We start from the raw sequence: 18,861 nt of genomic DNA on the forward strand, positions 1-18,861 counted from the left end.
CTGCCTGCCTACTCCGAGCACGCCACGCGTCACACGCGCCCTCCGGGATGGGATAGTCGGAGTCAGAGTGAGGCGGGGAGGGGGAGGGGAGGGGGGTAATATATTTGATGCGCGCGTAGATAGTAGGTCGATTGAACAAACGTGGGGGTGGACGCGTAAACGTTCGTGCATGGTACACAGTAGGGCTGGGCGCCTGATGAGGAAACTGCGCAGGTGACGCCGGTGATCGGCAAGGCGAGCGGCAACGCGTGGACGGTTGGTTGGGTGTTGAGTGGGTGGGTTGGCTGGCTGGCGGGGTGGTCGCGTGGTGGGTGCGGGTTTTGGGGGTGGGGGAGGGGGAGGGGGGTATATATTGCTTGCGTGCAAGGGAGGGTTTGGAGGGCAGTGGGGTTCTTGGGAGGCATGGAGTGAAGGAGAACGATAAGATACACTCTGGGGCTGTTCTTTTCGTGTTTTCTTCGCCTCATGGATGGGGTTTGAGAGAATGTCCGGGTGGTAAATGTCGACCATGATGATGAAGGTGATGTTCATCGATGGTGAATGATGGCGACGGTGTGATTCATCATCGTTTGTTGATGCCGGAGTTCACCTTTGGCAAATGATGATGCGGTTTCTTTTGAAAGCGACTACGACCGGGGCCAAGCAGAAGAGACGAGGGAGACGGGAGTGGAAACGGAGGCAGAGGCCAGAGGCAAACAGTTGCCTTGGGTTCACATTGTAGTACAACTCCCCCTGTATCATTCTGCATTTACAATTTGACGAAGGTTGCTTGGCAACAACAGAAGAGCAGCGTGCCCTCTTTTATAGCCGATGTAACGGAACACGTTACAAATGCTTGTGCATGTGAGTATCATCACCTGCAAATTGGACGAGCATGTGCTGCAGAGAGTGAATACCTCAGCTATCCTTCTGACTAGCGGAGATTCAACTGCGTCATAGGCGTAATGATTATAAAATGTCGATGCCAAATTGTAAAACACGGCAAGCGGTTTTGCGTCATGGTTCGCAGACATTTTCGAGACACTAGTTGACGACCTACTTCTTTGCTTCAAGAGGTTCACTCCTTCTTGTGTGCTCTGCTCTTCCTATTCCGATGTGTTCTATGGGACGAGGAATGTCTGTAGGTCTTTTGGTGCAGGATTAGATTTTACAGTTGACGAGCAGCAGCACTGAAATATGATGGTGCGATTCTCGAGTAAATGCTGCAGATTGCCATAAACTTTGAACATCATTGAAGCACAAACCCCTTGTAAGAAATAGAGATATAGGGAAATGCAATCAGCGCTTACGTCGCGTCTTTAGAGAGACTTTAGAAACTTGCTAGAGTTACAGCTTCTTTTAGTGGCTCCGGAATTTGCTTCAAAATTCTCATTTGCTCCACTGCTTTTGATCCGCAAACAACCCCTCTGCTGTGACATAGACGCATATGTCCGTGCACAACACTACTTTCTGGCGCGACTAATCATAAGAAGCAAAGGCTAGTCTAAAGGGGAATGTCAACGCTCCGCTTTCGACACCGGCACGTACAAGCCAGTCTGAGGCAATTTTTGCGATTGACTGAGAATGGCTGCTCTTGGACAGTCAATGCACCAGGTGTTTTCAGCTATTTCTTGAGTCTGACGCACGATGATTATATCCCTTTGGGTTTCTTCTTAATTTACCCCGAGAAATCTTCCATGTGCCATTCATGTGTCCCTTCTTTTTTTTTTTTTTCATAATACTCGAGCTAAAAGAATGAAACACTAATAAAAATCCCGTTCTAGCATATGTTCATGATATGTCAAAAGCTGCACTCTGCGCAGGCGACTGAGGGGAAATGTCGTTGGGGAAAAAGAGCAGCTAGACCATTTTAGGAAAGCCAAATGACTAGCGGATACCAGATGTGTAAAGCTTCCGTCATGACCACGAAGCTTTCCCAAGCGTGGAAGTGAGGCTCATTTGTAGCTCGACTTGACCCAAAGCTTCAATCGCACCAGTCTACATGCAGAAGGCCGACGCACTTCAAAAGGTCTGGGGTAAGGACGTGAACGTACGATTGGAATCAAGGACAGGAGCGGGCTCTAATCAGAATATATAAGTGCGAGCTTCACTCAAATATGTACAGAGCTTGCTCCAGCTCAGTTCGTCGAAAAAATGCAGTCCCTGATCCTGTCACTCATTATTGCCACTATACCAGCCCTCGCTGAACAGGGATCCAATTTCAATGTTTCCCCAGAGACGGCCCAGTCCTACGGCTGCGGAGCAATGTGCTACCAAATCCTCCAAACAACCAACGCCCTCGACCTCGCCGACGTAGGATCAGACTTTGACTTCGACTTCTACGAGGTCGCCGACAACTTCACGACGTCCAAACCGGGCGACCTCCTCAAACTCAAGCCCGTCGACCCGACCACCTTGAAAGACATCTCGGGTGTGTCCGTCTACCGCATCCAATACGTCTCCGAAGACCTCAACGGCACCTACGTCCCGGCCACCGGCTTCATCGCCCTGCCGTATTCCCTGCCCGACACCGGCGCCTTCCCCCTCGTCGCCTACGCCCACGGCACCATCGGCACATACCATGGCTGCGCTGTCTCCAATGGCCCAGACCTATACGACTACAACAGCTGGACCCTCCTCAGCGAGCGCGGCTACGCCGTCGTCGCTACCGACTACGTTTGTCCCTCCCTCACCTCCTCCTCGTCCCCTCCCCTCCCCTCCCCACACGACTAACTCGCCCATCGAACAGGCCGGCCTCGGCCCCTCCACCCCACCCCACAAATACTGCGCCTTCCCGGCTCACGCCGCCGACATCTTCCACTCCGTCCGCGCAGCACGCACCGCCTTTGGCCGGTATCTAACGCGCCGCTGGCTCGCCGTCGGCCACTCGCAAGGCGGCGGCGCCGTCTGGAAGCTCGCCGAGGACATCGACGCGCTGGCCCTTACCACCCGCACCCACGACCACCCGCGCGACCACCGCGCCCGCGCCCGCCTGCGCGACCTCCGCGGCTACCGCGGCGCCGTCGCGCTGGCCCCCGCGACGAAAGTCTGGGACATGGCGCTGCTGGCGGAGCAGCTCGTCTTCCCGCGTGAAGACATGCACGCTTGGGCGGTGGCGGGGCTGGCGCCGTTGCTGGGGCCGGCGGTGCGGAGTGTCTACCCGCAGTTTAATGTTTCGTCCGTCCTGGCGCCGGCGATGGTGCGGCGGCTGGGCTTGGTGGAGGAGGCCGGGTTGTGCGTGAGCGGCGTGCTGGGGTTGACGCTGGATCTGGATGCGGAGGAGCTGGTGGCGCCGTCGGCGGGGATGGCGGCGGGGGATAGGGAGGTGGTGGAGAGGTGGCAGAGGGAGATGGCGCCGGCGATGGGGGGAGCGGGGGAGAAGGGGGGGAAGAAGAGGGCGCGTGGGCCGATATTGGTGGTGCAGGGGGTGAATGATACGGCGATTTTGGCGGAGCAGACGGTCAGGTCGTGGCGGGATGCGTGTGAGGGGGGCAGCGAGGTGCATTTGCGGTTGTATCCGAAGCAGGATCATTCGGGCGTTGTTGTTGCGGCGGCACCGGATTGGTTGAGGTGGGTTGAGGCGAGGTTTGCGGGGGTGCATACGCCAGGTCGCTGCACCAAGGTTACGAAGAGGCCGTTTGACTATGACTTTGTGAGGGCGGAGCTGGAGGTCGATCCTAGTGCTTTGGAGTGAGCAGTCTTCGTTGTGGCATCTGTTAGGTTAGATTGGGAGTGGGGAAATTGTGGGTGGTATAGTCCGTCTGATGTTGAAGTGTAAAGCTTGGTCTGTACTAGGGTTTGATGGACTTCGCTTTTGACCTCTTCAACCTTTTAAATACTGAGCGCTTTTTGGAGTAAGGCTTTGTGTAAACCCTTTTACGTTCTTTAATGTTCCCTCTATGTTCTCGTAATTGATGCTCAAAGCTTTGATTTAAATATCTAGGCCATTGGTAGTCGCCTTGAAAAAATAGAGCCCGCGTTCCTCAACGCTAAGATTGGCTGGAGTTGGGCGAACTCAAAACCACCTACAAGCCACTCACGCTAAGTATTTCCATGCAATCTGATAATGTATATAGCTTACTCAAACCTCTTATCGCTAAATGTAAACCATTTTTCTTTGGAAAATAACCGTGATGCAACTCCAAGCGTCTTTAGTGCGGTACAGCGCGCTCAAATATTCAGCCATTGTCTCCTGTAACCCTTTTCTACCACAACTTTCTGTATAGTGCTAAAGCATTCGCTATTAACCCACCGTGGCCATTGCAGGGGCTGGGGTAGAAGTACCTGACTAAAAAAGGCAACTGAACCAAGGGTCTTTTAGTAAGTACCATGGTCCGAACCTGTATATCCCAACGGAGAGCACTTGGAGCCGAAAAAATTTCTCACGATTATAAATGCCGTAGAACTCTCACTTGCGCACCATAAGTATTAACCATCAGTGTTTGCTATTCAAAGAAGAAAAAAAGGCCGCCATGCCAGCGTACACCCACCGTGGCCATCGGACCCACAGAACCTCCAAATCATCTCGATTCAGCATGTTCCGTCTCTTCGGATTCCGGCGATCTCAGAGCGACAACTCCTCATCGGAAACGCCACCTCCCCAGCTGATCAACGTACAGGATTCCCAACCAGTCAGGCTGCCGTCTACACCACCACCCCAGCTGGTCAACGTACAGGACTCTCAACCAGTCAGCTCGCCGCCTGAAACTACTCCTCCCCTGCTGGTCCGCGTCCCGGAGTCTCCCAACGTCGCCGCCCTCCCCAGCGACGACGACTACTTTGCCAATTGGGTGGCCCAGCATACTGCCAGCGGCGGCGCCGCAGCCGCCGTCGCCGCGTTGGGCACGCTCGCCGCCGCCGCCTCTGACGCCTCACGAGGACAAGAGCGTCTCGGCGGCAGCAGGACCAACCAGAACGGCGACCTCGCCTCAAGCCAGAGCGTTGAGCAAACGGCAGAAGGGTTCCAGCGCATCACCATCACCGCGGAGCAGCAAGTAGAGGCTGCTGTTGCTGCTGCTGCTGTTGCCAGCAACGCCCGGCAGCATGGCGAGACTCGCCCCAGACACCACTACCGTAGTTACCAGGCGCACGCGACGGCGCTGGACCTGCCGTTTACCAGCGGCGCCGCGGAAGCGTCGCGACGAGTGACGCGCGAGCGCGAGGAGGACTTACGGGAGTTCTACAGGCAGGTGGATGATGATGCAGAAAATGCGCGTGTGGAAGGAGGTCAAGAGCGGCGTCAGCAGGAGGACAGCAGTCGAGGTGGACAACAGCCGCCTGCTGCTGCTGCTGCTGACACAGATTATACGCGTCGTCCAAGTCGCGCGGCGGCGGAGGCTGGTGGAAAAGTCAGACGCCGCGGGCGTTTCGGCCACGTCGGCAGCGGCAACGGCAATGGCATCATCGCGGTCGTCGACAAGACGGAGCTGCAGGAGAAGGGCAGCGTTGGGTGCGATATATGCTACGAGCGGTGGCACTGGGCGACGTCCGAGGACGTCGAGCGCGTGGCGCCGGGGAAAGCGACCATGTTCGGGGAGAACGAGGAGGCCACGGGGGAGGAGGAGGATGAAGCAGCAGCAGTAGCAGCAGCAGCAGCGAGGGTGTGCCAAGAGCCCAGGAAGCTGCCTTGCGGACACATCTTTGGGAAGGAGTGCTTGACGGATTGGTTGGCGAGGAAGGACACCTGTCCGGCCTGCAGACGCAAGGTGGCCACGGGGAGTGCATCGTCGCCCTACGCCACCGGATTGGAGATGTTGAGGGTTATTTACAACGATAAAAACAAGAAGAACAGGGATGAGTGGGAGGGGGCGCTCCAGATTTTCAGAGGATCCCCTGCCTTCCTGGACGAAGGCTTTACATACTGAGATGAAGAGTGGTTTCAAGTTTCGATATCAGCTATTCTCGATTTCGGGGTATATCGATGTTGATTCGAGCACGTATGCATGAGATTGAGGCCTTTTATGTGATTACGTAAATATTCAAAAGTATCAAAGGATGGTCGTTCAATGCCTGAGCATTTTAGGACAACGAAGGAAAACGATTGCATTAACGGTGTGTACAACTAATCTCTAATCACTACAGATACGAAGACTGTGTTCGAAGTGCGATTTAAGCTTATTTCCCAAGAAATTTGGTAAAGCTGTTGAACTGATATTTGCACATTTTCCGCGTTTAGTTTTATAGATATTGCTAACGACCTTATTCGCATGTACACTACGCATATATAAATTATACCTCCAAGGCAAGCTCGGGGAAACAGTGCATTCCTCATCAACGTTATAGCTGACAGAAGGTGCTGCTGTGGTCTCTCCCTTCTCGTTCTCTTTGTGTGGCACAGATGTTGTCACAGGTGACGTAAATTGTGAAATAAGCCACACGAAGAAAGAAGCCAAAAAAGACCGCTGCTAATTGGCGTTGGTGTTGCCTTTGCTGGACCGAGAATACGTTGGAGGGTTACTCGGACATTTGCGCTGATGAGACAGGCGCCGGTGCCCTGCTCCTGAGATCACTCGCTCTTCTCTCTCCGAAAGCATCCCTCTCCGGAGCTTGGCTGCTCTTAGTCTTTTTGACTATCTTTCCAAGATGCGTCTTGTCTTATATTATAGCAGCATGTGTTGGGAAACTAAAGCTATTTACGTCCGGGAGATAGCTTTATCTACTTATGTAAGACTGCGGAGGATTATTTTCTTTCGCCTTCCGTGGTGTGGAGCATGTTGGAAGACCTGGAACCCCTCTTCATCGGCTCATTTGTATTTCATGCTGTCGTTGGACAACGTGGAGCCAATGACGGCAACATGACTGTACTTTGCTACACCATTTGGCAGAACTTTGTTGATGGAGGCCTCAATATCTTTGGCAAAGTCAGATAAGTAGTCAAGATGTAATTTTGAACTCTGTGCACATAGGGAGGCTTCGTGAAAGCTTAAGCATCGGTGTAAACAAAGAGCGCTGAAGATGCTGAAGAGCTGTCTAAGAAATCCACAGTAGAGGCGTGTACTTGTTGGACTTGTTGCTGTAAATTTTTTTTCTAAACTCTTATCCCTCAACTACAAAGAGATTTCATAAAAATAGTTCGGAAATTAGCACAAGTAGTGTTTCCTGGGGTTGATTAAGAACGGGCGTTGGGTAAAAAATTTCGTTTTAAGAACCAACTTTGTGCACTCCGCGGACGGCTGTAAATCATCATCTTTTGTAGGAGAACATTTATTATACGAAGATGCTGCTCTCAAGCATAAGTAGATGCTGAAGAGGATCATCATCAGTAGAAAGTGTACCTATCTAATCATGCATTCTTCATAATGGCCATTGGCACACAGTCCAGGTCTTCCCCAACTTAAATGGGACGGGATAGTGTGTTTCTTGTGTGCGTACCAGGCGAAACGCCAGTTTTCTGTACAGTCTTGTCGTGTGAGAGCATATCGTGGTATTCTTGTCTGAAATTTCTCCATATACGCCCCAAAGATACATTTATATCCCCCATCAACACCGCCAACCATCCGCCAGCACCACCGGCAGCAGTGCACACCAACATAGCACAGCACAGACAAAAGCATCAACGCTTTGAACCTGACGCCCCCGCTTGCAGAACCACTCCTACGAGCGCACCGGCCGGCAGACAGCCCGCTCAGTAGGACACACACATCCCCGCCACTATCCCGTAACTGAAACATCGGCTGTCCTTCTGACTACCTTATAAAGTGAGAGCACCCATGTCCCTCACACCTTTCTTCATCACTAGACGAGAAGTGCACGCACAGCAGTCACATCGGATCGGTACATTTACTAAACTTTCGGCATACGCCTAATTGGAGCTCTTACTTTCGGCGTTTGCGTCTTTGCTCATGTACGCGATTCCCTTCGCTTGCTTCAATAAGACTTCCGCATCATCACCTCCTGCTGCATCACCATTATCATGATCATCAGCAGCAGCAGTGCACAACGGTGTCCAGCATTATCAGAGCGTCATGCAGAATCAAGGCTTTGATATCCGCTGCTGAAAAGCCTCCCGGTGACGCGTATACGTACACCCTTCCTTCCCAGTCTCCCGTTCTCCCAACCCGACGCACAGGCGAGTGAACTCAAATACAATCTGCTTGGCAGTACATATCGACCTCTCCGGATGGGATAGACGATATCGACTGGATGCATGTCACGTCGTATCAACACGAAGAGAAGCGCTTTTATAAGTAACCAGTAGTCCCATTGGCAGTCCTATCTACCGCAGCTGATCACATGGCCCACCCACCACCGTCCATCTAAAAGTAGAAAAACCTTTTTTTGCAGATGACGACCTCCGAGCCGACCAGCTGACAGGGAAAAAACGAAGGAAAAAAAGAAAAACAAGAAACGTTGAAAGGGGCGGCCAGCACGGGGACCTAGAGACTCAGCGCCAAAAGCGAAAGGCGTAGAGTGTGTAATCCAGGCCCCGAATGCTCGCCAGCTCCAAACCCATTGTTTCGCATTCAGAAGAAGGCCGATCCACCACCATACATACATGCACATCCGTGAAGGAAAGAGTGTGTATCGCTGACGAAAAACCATTCCTCCATATGCTACTCGCGCTGGAATCAACCGCCATATGAACCGCTGAAAGGACTGTACTTCTCTGTACTGCTCGGCAGCCGCATTCTCAGCGGCGCCGGAGCAGACGAGAAAAAAAGAGACCAGTCAACATCCGCCATCAAGCTCAGACCCACGATTACGACCTCACGCTTCCTCCTTCCACCAGCGAACGATGACCACCACGAGAGCAGTGATCGCTAAGGACACGGAAACAAAAATCAAGTGTAAAAGCAAAGTATCGGAATTGTAAGCATCGCTTCAGGTGTATCCATGTACTGACGAGGAAGACCATGACTATCCGACCACGCCTCGAAAACGCTCCCATGTTTTGCTTTTTGATGTCCATACCGAAACTGATTTTGGCGGGTCATGACCGAAGAAACCGGAAGGAAATTCGTGGGGGCCATGATGCCATCTGGTACTGAACGCGCTCAAATATGCGAAAGCCATGAAGAGAATTAATTAGGGAAATCATGAAAAGAAAAGCAGGAAATCAAAACAATTTAGTAGTGTTGATCCCGTACTCGCCTGGAAGGGAGTCACGGGCGAATGGCCGGCGGCGGCTGAAGAGCGTATTTCAGCATCTTCAGGTGCGGCAGCCATCCGACGGCAGGCCATGCCCACCTTGTGAGTGATTTACACTGGGTGGACGCAAACTCGACCTCAATTGGAGCAAGCGTCGCTCTGTCGTTTCTGAAAACGACCAAGACGTAGACGAGAGGCTCAAGTAGAGGCGGCCTTCAACTCCTGGGCGCGACGAGAGAGCATGGAAATTCTCCTCAGCACAGGATCGCCGGGGTTCTTCTCAGCAATCTGCATGTACGCAGCCTGGAGACGAGAGGAAAGGACATCCATGATCTTCGGCGCAACTTCCCTGATATCCGGATCGGTAGGGTCGATGGAGGCGAAGACAGCGTCGAGCCACATCAGGCGCTCGGCCGTGTTGGTCTCCAGCGAAGAGCTCACAGCGGCCGAAACGCTAAGGGCCACAAGGGGAGTCAGGCTCCCGATGTAGGCCGGGTTGCACCTCACAAACAGGTTATCGAAAAGCTGAGTCTGACGGGGAGATTGAAGCCACTGCACGCTCAGTTAGTATGAGTCAAGGATGGAATCTCAGAAGCATTACTCACCATGATCGTGCCCTCCTCATACTGGCCATCAGACATCAAGCGCGTAATCTGTTCCTGCTCTAGCTCCGCCTCGCTCTTCTTGACGCTGGAAGAAGCAGACTGGGCAGTCGACGGGGCCCTAGCAGAGCCCTCGCTGCGGACGGTCTGCCTCTGGAGTTTCAGAATCTCTTCCTGGAAGCTGGCCTGAGCAGCTGACATCGAGGCAATGGTCTCGCTGAGACCGGTCACCAGGTTGGTGAGCTGATCGATCTTTGCGGCATCACGCTGGCGCTGCACCTCGGCTTGGCGGACCTGTTCAGCCATGCGACGCTCCATATCCGCAGCCATCTGCTGTACGGCATTGACCGTGATGTTCTGAACGGACGAGCCAATCGTGTTGCGAAGGACATGCGTCAGTTGCTGATCAATGTGAGCAGTGGTCTTGTTGGAGACCATTTCAGAGATGTGGCGCATAGTCTCGGGATCCTTGAAAGCCAAGTTGACAGCATGAGGAAGCGTCTGCTTGACCTCGCGAGGAATGGATGACTGGACCGAGGTAGCAAGAATCTCAGTAAGACGGCGCTCGATAGTGGCGCCCACAAGATCACTCAAGGAGGGAAGAATGATCTTCTGAAGGTTCTGAGTGACGATGCGCGACATGCTCTTCTCGACGTTCTCGGTGAGGGTGCTAGACACCAAGCGCAGAACCGCATCCATCTTGGCAGCACCGGCAGCTTCCTGAACGCGCTTGTCATCGTCAAGACGACGGTAGAGGGACTCCAACTCCTTGGTGAAAGTCTTGTTGAACTCAGCAGACACGTTCGTCTCGAGAGCCTTGAAAGACTCAGAGTCAATGTTGGCACCGGCAGATGGAGCAGCACCTGAAGCCTGCACCTGGCCCAGAAGGCGGGTAGCCCACGCAGGCACTTCAGACTCAGGAACCTTCTTGTCCTCGACAGCCTTCACAGGCTCAGGCGGAGGTGTCTTCGCGCGCTGAGCAACATTGGCGTACGAAACCGCAGCCGGAATGGTAGACGTAGCTTTGGTTGCGCTCGAAACCTGGGAAGCTGTGTCGGTAGCTGCAGCACCACCCTTCTTCTTCTTTTTCTTCTCCGTCTTCTCGCTACCGTTGATGATAGCCGCCCTAGCGGCGTCCTGCTGATTCTCAACTCTCTCGAGTGTCGAAGCAATCATGGATGCAGTCTCGGGTGCTTGAGAAGTGGCACGAGACCTGCTGCTAGCTGGCTCCTTCTTAACCAATTCCCTAGGAGTAGGACGAGAGCGGCTGCTCTGCGTGCTCTGCTGTGCCTCACCGTTGGCCGAAGACTCAGTGGTGCTGGTTCCTTCAGTCAATGCCAAGAGGCGGATGGGATTGATGTTAATGCTGCCAGTGGATTCCGCGTCAATGGGGTGAAGCACCTTGCTCTCCTTGCTCCAGCCAAGATCCTCCTTGCGGATACCGAGACAAGTCACACCCTTGGAGTGCATGACATAGAGCTCGAAGAGAGGTGCCTCATCGGGAGCGTAGCTCTCGGGCGAAGCGGCAGGCTCCTGCAACATTTCCAAGCTGCGCAGCTGACCCTTCGACGCGAAAGAGTACTCACGAATACCACTCATGATGGCAGTGGACTCAGGCCTGGGGAGTTCGGAATCCTTATCCGCAAGGCGGCCGATAAACTTAGCCTGCGACATGGCGGGCAGGTTGTACCTCGGAGCGGACAGGTGGATGAAGTAGATGGAGTTCCTTGTTGGGTGTCCAACAGCCAAAATGCCAGTCCTGGGGTGGTAAGCGACGCTGCAGATGGCGTCGGATTCGTTCTCATGCGGGAAGTTAATCTCCTGGACGGGCTTCTGAAGTCCAAGATCCCACAATTGGAGAGTGTGGTTCTGCTTCAGACCGACGATAAGGTACCTCAAGGCAATACCCTTCACGCAAGGGCGCTCCTTATCTAAGAAAAGAACGGAGGTGGGCCAAGACTTGTCGCCGGCAGCAACAGTGTTGAGCTGCATAATCGGGTTGCGGACTTCCTTTGCGGGAATGCGTCCGACATTGGGAGCAGTTCCCTCGGCGATCAACTCGCGAATGTCCCAGAAGCGCAGCCTTCCAGCCTTATCCAGGGACGCGATAACGGTATCGTCTTCGCTGAAAGCAAAGTCCTTGCCGGCCTTTCCAGTGACGATCCTCAGGCAGCGGTGGTGAAGGTACCTCTCGCTGTCGCAGACACGTGTCTTCGAGTCAGTGTACTCGGCCTGGCGGGCGGCGTGAGGCCAGACGAGATAGATCGACTTGCCACGGCCGATACCGAAGAACTCCGGATGGCGAGAGCTCTTCTTGGCACGAGTCTTGAGCTGGCCGCCTGATGTGTTGTCATCTTGAGCGGGGACAGGGGGGAAGATGAAGCCCTGCTCTTCCAAGTTTTCCTCGGCATAAGTGTCACTGTGGCCGGCGACAGTAGTCCAGAAGACGGAGCCGTCAACGCCGGTAGCGAGGATAGTCTCAGCATCATGTGAAGATGAAAGAGGTGGGCCAGTGCAGAGCTGCAGATTGAAGATGCGCTCTTTGGTGGTGTTAAAAACCTGCTTATACTTGCCGGTGTCCTGGCGAATAAGGCGGAAGCCACCATGTTTGGACAGCGCATAAGCAATGAAGGTCTTCGACACGGTGACCAAGTTGCGGTCAATCTGGTCGAAATCCTTCTTCAGGCGAGCGATATCCATGATGTTGTCCTGGCGAATAGGCAGCGGAGGCTCCTTGAGCTTCTTGAGCTCGATGGAGACGAAAGGCCGCATGGGGAAGTTGAAGACAACGACAGCGTTGTCGTCCTTTCCAGGGCTGTCTTCAGCACTCTCCCAGCTATCAGCAACCTTCTCTTGAGCAACGTCCTCGACGACATCTTCAATGGCCTTAGCTATCTCCTTAGGCATGCTCTCTTCAAACTCGCGACGCGTTTCCTTGTCAGCGAGGTGCTCCTTGGCGTCCACGGCAACTTCGTGGACGGCCTTTGCCAGCTCCTTCTGATCAATAGTCTCCTCGAGCGCTTGCTTGCCATTGGTGTCCTTAGTCTCCTTGTCCACGCCGGCAAGAGCTTCCTCCACCTGCTTATCGACGGCCAGAGCGACCTCAGCAACGGCATCAGCCACGGTTTCAGGCTCGCGAGCGGAGCCGGCGGAGTCAGCACCAGAAAGCTTGCGCGTCTTCGAAGCAGGGCCGGGGTTGGGGGAGCTCTCGCGACCGTGCTTCAAAATCTCAACCTTGGGCGTGTGAGTGCGCGACTCGGGCTTAGGCGTACGGTTGCGCGGCGACGAGGCCGAGAGCTGCTCGAAGGGGTTGACGTAGGTGAACAGCGTCTTGGAGTTGGTGGACTGAGATGCTGGTGGTTGAGAGCCACTGCCGAATGCGTGCATGGGAGGCACAGCTTGCATTTCGGCTGGATAGCTGGGAGCCTCAAGCGTCGCATCGGCAAAATCGCGAGCGAGATCGTCGACCCTGCTCTCCGAGACATCTCTTTCAATGTTCTGCGGAGGCACGGCGGGCGAGTCGTTCTGAGGAGGCTTCGGGTGGTTGAGAAGCCTGAGCAGCAAGTCCTGAGGGTTCTCGGACGAGGCAGCGTCCGAACGGAACTCGGGCCTGGTGGGCGCAGGCTGGGCAATGGCCGCAGGCGACTGAGGCTTCCGCATGAACGACGCAACCAGGTCGGAGGCAGAAATGCCACGACTGTGGGTGGGCTGCTGGGGCGGGTGCTCCGGGTGCTGGAATGTGTTGTTCGATGGGCGACGCTCGGCCCCCGTGTCGTGAATTTGAGGCGACGGGGCGCTGGGCTGGTTGAATTTCAGCAAGTTCAGCAGGCTGGCGGTGCGATCGGTGCTAGAGGGGTCCGGAGCAGGAGTGCCCATGGCCGATGTGTTCGGGCTCACGATGGCCGACGGGTGGTGAGGTTGCGGGCCGCCGGGCTGGGGTGAGAAGATGGGCGACGAGACGGTCGGCTGGTGGTAAGTGTTTGCGTTGGCGCTGGACTGCGAGGCGCCGGGCGAGCTGGCAGGGTTCGAGGGGCTTTTCAGCCGAGCGAAGAGCTCCTGCAGGTCCGCCATGGCTCGAGACCCGCGGCTGTGCGGTAGCGAGGAGAATTGACGAGGTGAAGTGTGGTGTGCGGTCAGAGTTGGTGGCGGACGAGCGAGCTGCGAGCTATGATGATAGAAAACGCGCCAAGCTATCCATGATGACTGGCCGAGGTTGAACCGGCGGCTTCCAGTGGCAGACGAGATTTGCCCTTACCCGACGCAACGCAGCCACGCGTGTGCGCCCAACCTGGCGGCCCAGCTTGCATCTTGCACCAGCTTGCCCAGTGCGCGGTAAGCAATTGCTCCTCACTCCGCCATGCGCCCTGCCGCTTGCCTTCCGATCCGGCTTGCGTGAGCGCTACGGTGAGCCTTGCTCTGCTATTCCATCGCTTTCGTTGCTCTGCCCGCTCCGCAGCTCGCTCGCCCAACCCAAACAGGCAGCTATCGGCGTTGCTCGCATGCAATACCGCATCATACCTCTGAGTGTCCAATCTCGCCTCCCGCTCCCATTTTAGACGCACAAGCAAATGAGATCTTCCAATTAAACCGTCGGAGCCCGCCGCGCGCTTACCGCTTGGCCCGTTGCTATGCTAGTCTAGCCGCCCAATCCGTGCTTGCGCTATGCAAACTGTACTACCTGCGAATTGATGCTTCCCAGTAGCTTCGTTCTTCCCCTATCAGCACCAATTACCTCCTCGACAAACCTTAGACAAGAGACCCTGTTCCGTGCCTTTGGGTCGTATCCCGCTTCATACAGCCCGGGAGCTCGCAGCCGCCTGATCTTGGAACCGTTTTTCAGCGAATAGAGCTGCACGTACCCGTTCTCCTGCGCTGCGGCAACGAGCCCAGACATTTGATGAACGTCAAAACCAGATGCCTCCGTGTAGGCGTTCTCGTAGTCTTTGAACCGGAAAACAGGCCTTTGATGCGTCAGTTCATGTTTTCATTACGGCGGTTCAAAGTGAAGTGATGTACCTGGTAGTTTTGTGGTCCTTGATCATGCGCACGTCATACAAGCACAGTGTGCTCTTCAGACCAGCAACAGCAAGCTGCGTCTCATGCTCTCCGCGCTTGATGCCAATCGCTGAAGATAGATGCTTCAGCCTTGTCCGGTAGCCTCTGCTTCTTGTATCGTAGAGCACAATATCTCCTGATCGAAAGCCGGCTGAAAGAGAGTAAGGTGATAGCCACTCCAAAGACAGAGCAGCGTCGGGTCGGTTCTCAGGCCCTTTCTCAAACGCTGTTTTGCCACCCCAGCTGGAGGGTCCTTCTTCTAAACGAATGACAGAGCCCAGAGTGCCCACCGCTATGATTTCCTGACCGGATTGAAAGGGATTGGGCGCACTCGTGAAGATTGTTGTGTGAGAGTTTGGCCTCAAGTTGACGGTAGAGTCCATATATACGCGATCCAAGACAGACTCCTGATTCCGCAGAGACGATATCTGGATGTCTGCAGGAGAGCTCGAGCCTCGTGTAGTGACAACAACTCGGCGGCGTGGCGTGATGTGTACCGAACTGATGGTGGAGCTTAAGACCTGGAAGTCTCGTTGGTGCCATTTTGGCACAATCCGCCTGGAGCTTAGGTTCGGGTCGACGAAAGTACTGAGTAGCATATGATGCTTATCTTCGACCCCGGTGATGAGTGTCCTCGTTTCTGCGTCATAGTCGAAACACCGGACTGCGATTTCACGAGAGGTTTCAGCAGCCCACTGAACCCTCGGGTTCACAAACGTGCTTGTTTCAAAGCCGCTTGCCAAAGCTTTTGCATGTGCGCTTGGATCGGCTTTCAGGCCGTAACTCTCAAGCTTCAAGTTCCATGCACCTGCATGTGGCAAGATGAAGGAGCGTTTGACGGTTTGTGTTCGCACACGAGCCTCATGCTCTTCTTCACGCTTACGTTTCTGGGTACGTTAGAATGCTGGCCTGGAATGTATGCAGTAACTTTACGTACATTTGTTTCGGCTTGTTCGCGCTTCACAGCGTCTGTAGAATATTTGGCACCAACCGGAAGCTTGTAGCCAGGCTGGATCTTGAAGTATCTCTTTCGCTCGCGATCTGAAACCCTGTAATGATCAATACTGAGAGAAAAGGCGAGGTTGGTGGCTAAGTCTAACCGTAGTAGAATCCCGGAAGATCTGGAGGATCCATGTTGACCACTGGACTTCAGGTGAGGATGGAAATCCTCTGGGGCGCGGAGGAAATGAGCGCTGGGGTAAAGAGCGGGTCAGCGCACGAGTACAACCATTTCCCGCGTACCCCACAATGAGAAGTGACGAAGTTGTAGAGGGAAGGTCCGGTCTCGGTGATGGCGCGGATCAGAGCCAATCGCTGTTCTGCCGCATTTCGCTCACCGCCTTTATCCTGACGACATCAGATAACGGTCGGGAAAACATTGCCGCACCCACGTAGGAGCCAAAAGAAATGACCCTCTGCAATGATCTTCGCGAGCAAGGGTACTCGACTGGCGTAGATAGCTGAAGCTATAATCGGACGCAAATATCGAATTATCAAATCTACGTCTGGATGGTAGCTGAAGCTACCAACGTAACGATAGAAATTAGTTACGATGGCTCACCCACTGTGGCATCTCTGAAGAAGATCACTTGCTCGATACGTTAATTTGGCGGATATGCAGAGCTCCAGATGCCTCATTCAGTCGAAATCCAGCATAAGTCCATTAAATTAGGCCATGCCCAGCAATTAGGCATGATCACAACAGCTGCGGGCCGACACACTTCCCCGCGCTGAGAAATCTCCTGGCCGGGGTTAGTGGCCGCGGCAATAGCTTCGACCTTTCGGCTCGCCGCCTCGAACGTGCTGATGACGCAGCAATACGCCAAACATCAAATGGCGAATTTGTGCTCTCGCTCCTTTGCATGTCCACCAAATTGCACATCCCTCACGCATCCGCCTTGAAGCTCTCCCACCCAGCTCGACCTCCCACAAGCCCACCAGATCTTCGCCACCAGGCCATCCCCCGCCGTATATGCTCTCCCGCGCCCTCCGCGCCCGTCCTCAAGCAGTACGCCCGCGATTAGCGCAGATGGCGAACCATCTAAGCAACGGCGCCAACGGCGCGACAGGCAATTCCCAAACCTTCAAGAGCCTCCGCGACCTCCCCAAGTCCAACGTCTTCACGTCCAACCTACCCTCCGACCCGGCCTTCGAGACGCCCAAAGACTCGCACAATGCGCCGCGCGAGACCCTCGGTCCGCGCATGGTGAAAGGCGCGCTGTACACGTACGTGCGACCAGAGCCGACACTGGCGCCAGAGCTGCTTGCCGTCAGCGACGCGGCGATGCGGGACCTGGCGCTCGCCGAGGGCGCGGAGAAGGAGGAAGAGTTCGTCCACGCTCTGGCAGGCAACGAGATAATCTCCTGGGACGAGGACACCGGTGAAGGCGTGTACCCGTGGGCACAATGCTACGGCGGGTTCCAGTTCGGGCAGTGGGCGGGCCAGCTGGGCGATGGCCGCGCCATCTCGCTGTTCGAGACGACGAATCCCACGACCGGCGTGCGGTACGAGCTCCAGCTCAAGGGCGCGGGTAAGACGCCCTACTCGCGCTTCGCCGACGGCAAGGCGGTGCTGCGTTCGAGCATCCGCGAGTTCGTTGTCTCCGAGTACCTCAACGCTCTGAAGATCCCCACCACTCGCGCTCTGTCTCTCGTACTCTGCCCTCGGGCGAAGGTCATGCGCGAGCGAATGGAACCTGGCGCCATCGTCGCCCGTTTCGCCCAGAGCTGGATCCGGCTGGGCACCTTTGACCTGCTCCGCGCGCGGGGCGAGCGAAAGCTGCTGCGCCAGCTCTCCGAATACGTCGCCGAGCACGTCTACGGCGGCTGGGAGAACCTGCCCGCGAAGCTCGCGAAGCCCGAGGACGACCGCGTCACCGTCACGCGCGGCGTGGCCAAAGACACCGTCGAAGGCGGCGAAGGCAAGGAGGCCGAGAACCGCTTCGTGCGGCTGTACCGCGAGATCGCGCGGCGCAACGCGGTGACGGTGGCGGCGTGGCAGGCGTACGGCTTCATGAACGGCGTGCTCAACACGGACAACACGTCCATCCTCGGCCTGAGCATGGACTACGGGCCCTTCGCCTTCATGGACAACTTCGACCCCAGCTACACGCCCAACCACGACGACCACATGCTGCGCTACAGCTACCGCAACCAGCCCACCATCATCTGGTGGAACCTCGTGCGCCTGGGCGAGGCCCTGGGCGAGCTTCTCGGCGCCGGCGCCCGCTGCGATGAGGACGAGTTCGTTAACCAGGGCGTGCGCGAGAACTGGGCCAAGGAGCTGGTCGAGCGTGCCGAACACGCCATCGACCAGGCCGGTGAGGAGTACAAGGCCGTCTTCATCGACGAGTATAAGCGCCTGATGACCGCCCGCCTCGGCCTGCGCACTCAGAAGAAGAGTGACTTCGATGAGCTCTTTTCCGAATGGCTTGACCTCATGGAAGCCCATGAGCTTGATTTCAACCAGTCCTTCCGCCGCCTGAGCGACGTTAAGACCGCAGACCTCGAGACGGGCGAGCAGCGCGAGCAGCTCGCCTCCCGCTTCTTCCATGATGACGGTGTTGCTGGTGGCGAAGACACGGCTCGCCAGCGTATCGGCAAGTGGCTGGAGAGCTGGCAGAAGCGTGTTCTTGAGGACTGGGGCGAGGGCAAAGACGAGGAGCGCAACGCGGCTATGAAGAGCGTGAACCCGAAGGTAAGTTGACCACTTATGAACCCGAGCGCAAACAACAATATCTAACGTCACTCTAGTTTGTTCCCAAGGGCTGGGTCCTTGACGAGCTCATCGAGCGCGTAGAGCGCAAGCAAGAGCGTGATGTGTTGAAGACCGTCATGAACATGTCATTGAACCCCTTCGAAGAGAAATGGGGACTAGACGAGAAGGACGAGGAGCGGTTCTGCGCCGATCCGCCCAAGTACAACAGGGCGATGCAGTGTAGCTGCAGCTCTTAATGCCTGGAGTGGCTTTCGTATGCATCGCGTAAGGAGTGGGTGAGGTGTGCTTGGTATAGAGAGTTGTCATAGCATGGAAAGGTATGGTATTTATGGAGAGACAACTGGATGATATACCCGGTAATAGGCATTGTTGCGAGGATCTCCTACATAGCGCATATAATGAATGGTTGAGTAGTTCCGT

General features: G+C 55.2%; 4 protein-coding genes across 4 annotated transcripts; 3 read left to right on the forward strand and 1 right to left on the reverse strand.

The window, feature by feature from the left end:
- Positions 1-1,981: 1,981 nt before the first annotated feature.
- Positions 1,982-3,673, forward strand: LTHEOB_6186 (Lipase secreted; the record flags this gene model as incomplete). The annotated part of the gene is made up of 3 exons (XM_035515414.1): positions 1,982-2,029; positions 2,140-2,655; positions 2,729-3,673. The coding sequence occupies 3 exons, from the start codon at positions 1,982-1,984 to the stop codon at positions 3,671-3,673; spliced, it is 1,509 nt and encodes a 502-aa protein (XP_035373317.1).
- Positions 3,674-4,514: 841 nt separating this feature from the next.
- LTHEOB_6187 (Zinc finger RING-type protein) lies at positions 4,515-5,843 on the forward strand (the record flags this gene model as incomplete). The annotated part of the gene is made up of 1 exon (XM_035515415.1): positions 4,515-5,843. The coding sequence occupies one exon, from the start codon at positions 4,515-4,517 to the stop codon at positions 5,841-5,843; it is 1,329 nt and encodes a 442-aa protein (XP_035373318.1).
- A 3,421-nt stretch (positions 5,844-9,264) lies between these two features.
- LTHEOB_6188 (Wd40 yvtn repeat-like-containing protein) lies at positions 9,265-15,857 on the reverse strand (the record flags this gene model as incomplete). The annotated part of the gene is made up of 6 exons (XM_035515416.1): positions 9,265-9,618; positions 9,672-13,755; positions 14,414-14,629; positions 14,685-15,610; positions 15,661-15,764; positions 15,824-15,857. The coding sequence occupies 6 exons, from the start codon at positions 15,855-15,857 to the stop codon at positions 9,265-9,267; spliced, it is 5,718 nt and encodes a 1,905-aa protein (XP_035373319.1).
- Positions 15,858-16,695: 838 nt separating this feature from the next.
- Positions 16,696-18,677, forward strand: LTHEOB_6189 (uncharacterized protein; the record flags this gene model as incomplete). The annotated part of the gene is made up of 2 exons (XM_035515417.1): positions 16,696-18,420; positions 18,477-18,677. The coding sequence occupies 2 exons, from the start codon at positions 16,696-16,698 to the stop codon at positions 18,675-18,677; spliced, it is 1,926 nt and encodes a 641-aa protein (XP_035373320.1).
- Between the last annotated feature and the right edge of the window lie 184 nt (positions 18,678-18,861).

This window comes from Lasiodiplodia theobromae (genome assembly GCF_012971845.1).
Source record: "Lasiodiplodia theobromae strain AM2As chromosome Unknown scaffold_17, whole genome shotgun sequence".
Lineage (NCBI taxonomy): Eukaryota > Fungi > Ascomycota > Dothideomycetes > Botryosphaeriales > Botryosphaeriaceae > Lasiodiplodia > Lasiodiplodia theobromae.